At 53.2% G+C, this 10000-nt stretch overlaps 1 protein-coding gene across 1 annotated transcript in view; it reads right to left on the bottom strand.

Annotated features, from left to right (window-relative positions):
• Nucleotides 1-10000, bottom strand: part of LOC105892296 (endonuclease V) — a 45289-nt gene that overhangs the window by 14728 nt on the left and 20561 nt on the right. Inside the window, exon 8 of the mRNA XM_031563873.2 lies at nt 7086-7162. Within this exon, the coding sequence (XP_031419733.1) occupies nt 7086-7162 (77 nt within the window). The remainder of the gene's footprint in view (nt 1-7085; nt 7163-10000) is intronic.

Genomic DNA, 10000 nt, shown 5'->3' with positions numbered 1-10000 from the left:
CACCTCCGCCGCCGCCATGGTGACCAGCCTGTCAATCACACCGGCTGGGTTGTGCACGAAGGCGGCGGCGTCTGAGCAGCAGCCGGCGTCTGTCACGGAGAAGACCGCCAGGGCGCTGACACGCCGCAGAGACAGATGCGCCACGTCTGTGACAGCGCCCAGCTCCCTTCTCCATCCGGAAAATTCCGTGAGGGCTACGCACATCTCCTCCATCAAGGCCCCTCATCGCCTCCCAGCTCATGCGTCAGACGGGCCCTTTCAGGTCAAACCCTGTGTAGGAGCACGTCTGCAGCAGCCCCCTTAATCACTGAGAACATGCCTGACCCCTGACCTCTGGAGAGCCTACAGACATCTATCAGCATCAAGGACAAACTAAAGGCTAACTATTAGCCTAGCAATCTAATGTACAATCAAATTGCACGGACCAAAAAAAAAAACCTGTGCATGAACACAACAGGTAACCAGGCTCTATCGCTGCCCCTTTCTAGCGCAAGCCTGCCCTCCATGACATCTCCTGAGATGGAGCAGTATTATATCTCTCCAAAGCCGAGCCTCCTGGTCCGTGTGAAGCCCCCCCCCCCCCCCCGCTTTCTCTGACCCGCTCAGTCTCTCTCTTCACTCTCTGCAATCTGATAAGCACGAGTCTACTTCTCCTCAGCCCCTCGGCCGCTGTGAATGGATTGGTTCCCAGCGTGTGTCGGGTGATGGGTTACCGTGGAGATGTCCCTCTCCAGCGCCCCCCCCGCTGCTCTAATGGCGTGCTGATGATTGAATCTCTGCTCCGGGTGTCGGTTACAGACTCAATCTGCTCACACCTGCTTAAGGTACCGGGGAAAGTTAGTTTGAAAAAAAAAAAAATAATAATAAAAAAAAAAAAAACTCTGCTCAGATCAAAGATGCCCTTTTTTATTCCGTGAGGCGTCTGTGGAGACCGTCTCATTCTGGCAGCAAATGTGATGAAGGCTGCGCCAGCTCATCCGTCTAGAAGAATGACCAGGTACACACAAAAGCGCATCTGGGAGATATTAAATAACCATAAGGTGTTTTGGTACCGAAGGCTCACTTTGAAAAAAAAAAAAAAAAAGGTTTTATGATAATTATTCGGCACATTAATTTAGTTTGATTACCCAAAACAGAGACTGGTTGTACAATTCTGAAAGTTTTGGAAATTGCGATTCAGTGAAACGGCAAAGCATCAATTAACCTACTCCTCTTTTTGAAGTGTTAATCAATATACAGTCCTTCACAAGGATCCTTCACATGACTAATTTCCCAGGCTCTTCCTTATCATACATGACCCTTCCATCACGGGCATCATCATCTCATCTATGTTTGGATTCTTTCAACATTCGCTAATCCACTCACATCATCATCCCATTCGCCCACATGATCACCCCATCCTCTCATCCTCCAACACCTCCACCCCATCCTCTCATCCTTCTTCACCTCCACCCCATCCCCTCATCCTCCAACACCATCACCCAGCCCACTCATTCTCTAATAACACGATCACTCTATCCACTTCTCCTCCATCCCCCTCTCCCTCTCCACTCTTCTGGCCCCACTCTGGCCCACATCCGGCAGCCGCGTGCTCGTGTTGTCACACGCTGGTGTCTAAGCCGGGAGCAGGTGAAAAATGATGCAGGTGGCGGTGATTTATCAGCACCTGGGGGGAACGCGGCCCTTCCTTGAGGCGCGCCGAGGCTCAGTGTGAGGCCAAGCATGATGAGACGATTGCCGAGCCCGCGCACTGCATCAAACAGACAGAAGTGGCCCGCCCGCCCGGCCTCCTCTCAGCTGCAGCTGCTTCGCATCGCACTTCCTGTCAGCCTTCTCAGTCCTCCCCTCCTCTCTCCCTCTCATCTCCCTCCGTATCCTGCCTTCCTTCTTTCTCTTCCCCCCCCCCCCGTCAACTTCTCCCGCCCTCCCTCTCTCTCTGCATGGCTGGCAACTCACAGCAGGCATATGAAGGGCTGTAGGAAACAGGTAAATAAAGTCTCTTTTTCACTGCCTTCTTGTCGCACCATCGTTCCCTCCCCCTTTCTTTCTCTGACTCTTCCTTCCACTTTCTCACCATCTCTCTCTTTCTCTCCTCCTCCCTCCCCATCTTTCCCCTCTCTCCTTCTCCCATTGCACAGCCCCAGTGTGTGCTGGGGAGAGACGCGCTCCATAGCTCCTGCTCCAGAGTGCCGGCTGGCCCAGATGCCTGCTGCCTCGGGCACTGTGTGCTGCTGCTGCTGCTCCCATCACACAGGAGGCCCCTGGCCACGCATTTCAGGAGAAATGTTTCCGTGTGTGTCTGTGAGTGTGTGTGTGAGAGAGAGAGAGTGACTACAGGCACAATGTCTGAGAGTATCAGTAAGACAGAGAGGGAGGGGAGAGGAGAGGCAGAGGAGGGGAGAGGAGGGGAGAGGAGAGGCAGAGGAGAGGAGAGGAGAGGAGAGGAGAGGAGGGGAGAGGAGAGGAGAGGAGGGGAGAGGAGAGGACGGGAGAGCCCGGGTGCATCAGATCGTGAATGAGGCCGAGGGAGAGAGAGGGATTGAGTGCACATGCATGCGAGAGAGAGAGAGACGGGGAGAAAGAGGGTGATTTCCATGGATCACAGAGCTGTCAATATTTGCCTCCCTCCTGGGGCCCTCTTCTGTACTCCGATCAATCAGCTCATCACCTGGTCAAAACTAAATTTGAATACCAAGCTGGACAGTGACCTTTAAAACTTTAGTGCACGGGCCAACTCATCAGCACATTATTACAAAACATCGGGGGAAAACGAACAGGTGATCTTTTCCAGATGACATCCCCCACGACTGCACAGGGCTCCATCCGGGGGAATCAGAAGGTCTTACAGGGGGGAGGACGGAGGATTACAAGCTAACTGACCCTCATGGGTTATTCAGTGCCCTCAACACCACAGTATAGAAGAGGTCAATACCTTACCAGGGATCTGATTTTAGAATGGCAGAGAGAAGGAGGGAGAGGAGTAGGTGTGTGTTTGTCAAACGCTTGGAGCATTTAGTCCCCCCAGGTCCGGCAAGCATCGGTAAAGCATGACGACCTTTCCTGCCTCTGTCGTTTATAACGGCTAGCAGCTCCCCACAGAGGCAATCAGTGAAAAGCTGCAGAGAGGCATTCCTAAACACATTCCTTAACATTTGCTTGACATTTGGTGCTGTTTGGAAAAGGGCAGTTCGATGTGTACATCAGCGTGAACTTAATTAAAGCAGGCCAGCCCATAGATTCCCCACTCCGATTTTGTGTTAACCTGTTGGCCTGATTTTCAAAAGGACATATGGACAGCTGGGGGGTGGGTGGGGCGGGGTGGGGGATGGGGGGGAGAGGATGCAGGGTTGCTGGTGTTTGGGGGGGGGGGTTGGGTTGAGGAAAAGCTAATGGGAGCTATTAGACTGACACGTGCAGAACTCTCCATGCTTGTAACAGAGTGCCTCCATCAGGCTGCCCAGCATCAGCAGCCCAGCGAGTCTATTAGTGCCGCAGGTGCGTAGTCACGGCGATGAGAGAGGATGAGTGAAGGAGTAAATTAGTGGCTGCGGGAGTGTGTGAGTGAGTGAGTGAGTGAGTGAGTGAGTGCGAGGTACAGATGACCTCCTCTCGCAGTCAATCTCGTCCCGTCGCTCCCGTGTCTCCCCTCAATCTCACCACCCGACGGGTCTTCCCCCGACCTCCTCCCCACCTCCTCTCCTCTTCTTCTGTCTCGTTCGCACCTCCCTTTCGCCATCATCTCCCTTCATCTCCTCTCCTGCTGTTCCCTTTCCCACTCCCAGCCCCTGGCTCCTCCTGCCTGTTCTCGGGGCCCCGGCCTGGAAGGGGCCGAGGGGAATCCCATTCATCTCCCCTCTGCCGCCACTCGCTCGCCCGCTGGCCAGCTTCCTGCCGGGGCACCGGGCTCATTACCTGAGCGCAGGGAGGGGGTGGTGGGGGTTCGCCACGGCACGCGCTCGGACCTTAAGGAGCGCCGTGGGAAACCTAGAGCCTGAATCCATCCCGCCACTTCCAAAGCCACTGGCTCACTGAGGCCAACTGTGAGCATCATCAATGTGCCATCATGTCCTCTGGCGGTGACTAACCAGCGATGAATTCACCGACACAGCCGTGGCGATCACAGCCGTGGCGATGATGACTCACGTATAGTTTTGCCAGCAAAAGCAGCAACAGCGTTTGAAGATCGTGACTAAGCGAGGATTACTGAGCACTTCAAGGTACACAGACCACGATGGCCTAGAAATGTCATTTAATTAACAAATGATACAAAATGAATTAGCTGAGGGTGGAAGTCTAGCACACAAAAATGTCAGGCCATCACCAACAAAAGTTCAACCCCAAATTGGGCTCCTGTTTCAGCACTGCGACTTTACCTTATTGTAACCGACACGCGTAACACATTTGTACTGTTCTTCTCCATCATGGTCAGTGTTTGATACCGAGTGTTGATGTTTGTGAGTGGGTTAGAGGCGCTAACGACGTCAAGCTGCAGCCAATTAAACGTTAATCAAATAATTGACAATTACAGGTGTTCGGAAGCACACCCCCCCCCACCCCAACACAACTGGGATAAAAAAGCTTCATCAAAAGGGGTTGGCTTTTCAAACACCAAAGAGCCCTTTTTTTTCCCCTCTGGCGGTGTAAATGAGGCATTCATATGCAGGAGGTGACAATGGGATGTGAGGGGATGAGACTTTGCAGCTAAATTCCAAGCAGCTGTCGGATGCATCAGGCCTTCCGCGCCTGTTCAGGCATTTTAGAGAAGCCATGGAGAAATCAGACATTCAAGGATTTACTCGTTTTGCTGCTGCATAAGAAGGCCTCAGAGCAACTTTCCCCACCCCCTTTACCAGAGGGTAATCCTCAACGCTATTACAAGTCTTATTGCCACCTCTTAACACACCACTCTGAGGAATCCTCAATGCGTTTCTGCTCAGAGTTAAGGCTCAGGCCTCAATCATAGAATCCGCTCGTACGGGCGTCAATTTGGATAATATATCCCTAACAACCAAATCACAAATGAGGTTTGGAGAAGGGTGTTTCTAGTCTGAGCAGCAATTCTACTTCAAGTTATTTAGTGAATCTACGCACGTGGTAGAAGAGGCAACCGGGGGGCAAAGAGTGAGAGAGAGGAGTGAACTCCCGGTAACGAAGCAGGGCTATCCCCCTCCAAAAACGGTTTAATGACACGGAAGTCTGGAGCACCGTGCGGTTGCACTCAGCAGATTCGGAGGGCGCCTCATTAGCGAGCTAATATGACGAGATCACAGCCAGGCTTCCCCAAAGGGGGGGGGGGGGGGGGGCACGGGGCTGCACCGCCGCTCCCCCTGGGACGTCTCCGATTGCTTCAGAAAAATTCTGCTGAAGCCAGGAGATTCCATCTGAGGGAGGAGGACATGTTTGCTGCTTTCTTGGCAGAAAAACCCCACCCTGTCCTTTCTTCCCTTTCCTTCTTTTTTTTTAGATGAAAAAGAGGGATGATCAAAACAGACTAAAAGAAAGTTAGAGTGGATTTTGAAGAGGGTCCCCCGAGGAAGGGGGCCTCGGCGAGGAGCCAGTCGTCCAGGGTGTGTCTGAATGAGGAGTAGGGGCGTGCTGCTCCTGCTGCTCCTGCTGCTCCTGCTCTGAAGATCACCTCCCACGTGGGCGTATAGACTCATCACCCCTCACGGAGTTCAGAGCGATCATGTTAATATGGCACAGGTGGGCTCTAGTCTCCCCCTTAACCTTTTATATTCACCACCAATAACAGGGAGCTTAAGAGCAGTTTCCCTACAAAATCACTTAGCGAAACACACTCACTTCTTCAAGCTGTTTTGCTTAATTTTGGCATTTGAGCCCTCTGTCCTCTACTCTCAGTCAGCCTGACACAGCATGTGGCCTCTAATATCTTCAATGCCAAGGACTGCCAAACTGGCATCGGCTCCCTGTACAACTAGGGAGTGTCTTAGACAGGAAGCAAACAACACACAGTGAACTGTTGACTCAATTTTCCACAATGCATTTCACAGCACCTCCCTGTTGAATGTAATACATCCGATAATATAATTCAGACCATGGACATTCTCGAATCGCTGTGAATCATTGTCATGAAGTCCCGTTAAAAGCAATCAGCAGCACTGACCTACACAGTGGGGCCCACTCCTGCCGGTCACGTGCATTAAACAGGCATTCACACAGCACAGCCCTTCACACAGCACAGCCATTCACACAGGCATTCACACAGCCCTTCACACAGGCATTCACACAGCACAGCCCTTCACACAGCACAGCCCTTCACACAGGCATTAAACAGCCCTTCACACAGGCATTAAACAGCCCTTCACACAGGCATTCACACAGCACAGCCCTTGATACAGGCATTCACACAGCACAGTCCTTCACACAGCCCCTCACACAGCACAGGCATTAAACAGGCCTTCACACAGGCCTTCACACAGCACAGCCCTTCACACAGCACAGCCCTTCACACAGCACAGCCCTTCACACAGGCATTCACACAGCACATCCCTTCCCACAGGCATTCACACAGGCATTCACACAGCACATCCCTTCCCACAGGCATTCACACAGCCATTCACACAGCACAGCCCTTCACACAGCCCTTCACACAGCCATTCACACAGCACAGCCCTTCACACAGCACAGCCCTTCACACAGCCCTCCACACAGCACAGCCCTTCACACAGCCCTCCACACAGCACAGCCCTTCACACAGCACAGCCCTTCACACAGCACAGCCCTTCACACAGGCATTCACACAGCACAGCCCTTCACACAGCACAGCCCTTCACACAGGCATTCACACAGCACAGCCCTTCACACAGCACAGGCATTCACACAGCACATCCCTTCACACAGCACAGCCCTTCACACATCCCTTCACACATCCCTTCACACAGCACAGCCCTTCACACAGCACAGCCCTTCACACAGCACAGCCCTTCACACAGCACAGCCCTTCACACAGCACAGCCCTTCACACAGCACAGCCCTTCACACAGCACAGCCCTTCACACAGCACAGCCCTTCACACAGCACAGCCCTTCTCTGATGGAGAGAGAGTCTCTGCAGCCACCACTCACCGTTGTCCTCCATCCTGCGTCTGTGAGCCTGCAGAGGGGAAGTGTTTGCGCAGGTACTCTCTAGAGAGCATGTCAGCCTGTGGAAAAGCAGAGAGAGAGAGAGAGGGGGGGGGAAGAGTGACAGCGAGAGAGAAAAAGAGAGGGGGAAAGGAAGAGAGAGAGAGAGAGAGAGAGAGAGAGAGAGAGAAGGGGGGGGTGGGGGAAGAGTGACAGCGAGAGAGAAAGAGAGAAGGGGGAAAGGAAGAGAGAGAGAGAGAGGTTAATCCTGCTACTGATGGATCAACCACACCCCTGTACCTTTGCCACTTCCTCTACCGTTAACAGACAGATTAGCCTGCAAAGGGTGATTCATCTCTACACATCCTCCCTAGCCGAGGAAACAAACCCCCCCATCAACAGCAGCTCAAACAAATCATGATCTCGCATGGCGGTACAGACAAGCCAAGCAGCAAATTGCTTCCAATGTGTCATGTCACGGGGGTTCACCCCGCCTGACTCCCTGTGTTTCAGGTGAGCCGGAGAATGACGTCTGGCGCAGGACTGAAACACAAAAGAGGCAAGAAGAAGTGTGTAATGAGGAGCAAGTCTCCAACCCTGTGTGAGTTCTGCTCGATAACAAGATCCTCCGTGAAAGGCGCTCCAGGGGACCCTCTTGTTCATCAGAGGGGGGTGACTCATTTAAGTCACGGTGGGTAGCCAGGGATTGGACACCACCCCTCCTCTCCTTTCCTCTGCCAACGGTAATATGACATTTGAATCCCCCCCCCTCTCTCAGGCGATAGCGTGCCGCCGCGCCCCAGCGCTTCGGGGGGTGGGTAGCTTAACAGGCAAGAGAGGAGGTGAGGAGAGGAGAGCGGACGGGGAGAAAAAAGGGAAAAAAGTTAAGAGGTATTTATGGCTCAAGCCAACTGTTTCTTGTGCTGCCGTACAAAGAGAGAGCACAGCGGGTGCTGAGTCATTTCCATACTCCTCCTCCTCCTCCTCCTCCTCCTCCTCCTCCTGTGCAACAAAGGCAAACTTGTGCGGAACTGTCGCCTTTGTCGAGTAGGAGGAACAGTTGGAAAACCAACAGCATGATAGCAATGGTTCAATGCAGTGTTCAAAAGTAGCTGTGGGCATCTGGGAGTCCAAAACAAACACGGGAGGATGAGAGTGGACCGGATCAGTTGACGCCCGGCCCAGAAGGAAGCCGAACACCCGACTCTACTCCGCGCCACTCTCAACCACCAACCTCCAGCTCCGCCATGCCAGGACCCCGCAGGTGGGCGCCCTCGGGGCGGGCACCAGGCGGGCACCAGGAGCACACATACCCGCAGGAGGAGAAGCAGGGCCACAGATGTGTCAGGTGGAAGTGCTTAACTCTGGCGCTGCTGCTGCTGTTCATGGCCTAGAGCGACTCGCAGCGACCCCTCGCTTCCCCGCTGCCTTGTGGGAATTTCGCTTTCGGCGTGTGGTCGAAGGACGGGCCGTGTTTGTGGCACTGTTAAATGGACCGACATTAGCATTTTCGAAACGCCTGAGGGCCTGTATGAATAAACAGTCATCTCACACACAAGATACAGCAGCATCAAAACTGTTCCCATAGAAACAGTGGTGGCGACCGTCCATCATGTGGATACCAAGTGTGGAGGAGGGGGGGGGGGGATTGCAACTGATAGTTCTGCGAAGAGCAACACAGCTGGTCTTCCATGACTTTTACACAGATTATAAAACAAACAAACACACATGTTCCCAGTTACCGCTTAGTTAGTCTCTCGCTCACGGTCACAGCTGATGAGGCCAGGCTTCTATAGGCGCTGGCTGGCTACACCGACACTGCTGCAGTGTCTAAGTATTAAGAGTGTCGCATGTGTGCGTTCAATCGCCAGGCTCCACTTTGGGCAGAAGGGGCTGGGGGGGGGGGGGGAGTGAGTAATTATGCGCCGGAGTTATCCCTCATCATTAAGCAGGCTGGAGGTGTGGGTTTTTCCAGGCGCATGCCCTCATTTGTATCCATAACGGCGGCAGCACCACCACCGGCACACTTGTCAGGGTGTCTTTTAACGGCACGGTGACAAAAAGGGAACAAACAGCCAACAAACCGGCGTGTCCAGGTGGGTAAAAGGGCTGGAGCCATTTTCAGGGCCTGAATTATTCAGAGGGGAAGTGGAATGGCAAGCAAGCGGCGCCTGCTACTACTACTGCTGCTGCAGCAGCTCTCTGATCGACACTAGATTACAATGAGATGAGATGAGAGATGGAGAGGAGAGGAGAGAAGAAGAAGAGAAGAGAGGAGAGAAGAGAGGAGAGGAGAGGAGAGGAGAGGAGAGGAGAGAAGGATAAGAGAGGAGAGGAGAGAAGGGAAAAGAGGAGAGGAGAGAAGGAGAAGAGAGGAGAGGAGAGAAGGATAAGAGAGGAGAGGAGAGAAGGGAAAAGAGGAGAGAAGGAGAAGAGAGGAGAGGAGAGGAGAGAAGGATAAGAGAGGAGAGGAGAGAAGGGAAAAGAAAGGTTCAGATAACTGCAACGGACTGCAACGCAGAAGAGAGAGCCAAGGAGAGGAGGAGAAGAGGAGAGAGAGAGAGAATATCTGGAGTAGAGAGGACAGAAGTGAACAGCCTTCAAATGGGACCAGGAGGACAGGACAGGACAGGATGAAAGGAGACCAGGAGGACAGAACAGAACAGGATGAACGGGGACGAGAGGCATAGAGGAGAACATGACAGATTCAAATAGCAAATTGAGAAGGGATCTCTGCTGCGGGGGGACGGGAGCGAGCTTCAGCATCCTTCTCTCCTCACGCCTGCTCCACCCCACTCCACCCCCCCCCCCCCCCCCTCTCCAAAACTACCCCGAATCAAAACCCCATCCCCCCGGCAGCGAACACGGGAACGCCACAGTGGCTCGGGATGCATATCCGATGCACATCCTGTTGAGTC

This window comes from Clupea harengus, chromosome 26 (assembly GCF_900700415.2).
Source record: "Clupea harengus chromosome 26, Ch_v2.0.2, whole genome shotgun sequence".
NCBI classification, from domain to species: domain Eukaryota; kingdom Metazoa; phylum Chordata; class Actinopteri; order Clupeiformes; family Clupeidae; genus Clupea; species Clupea harengus.
The sequence above is the reverse complement of the archived record's forward strand: the minus strand, read 5'-3'. Positions and strand labels throughout refer to the sequence as shown.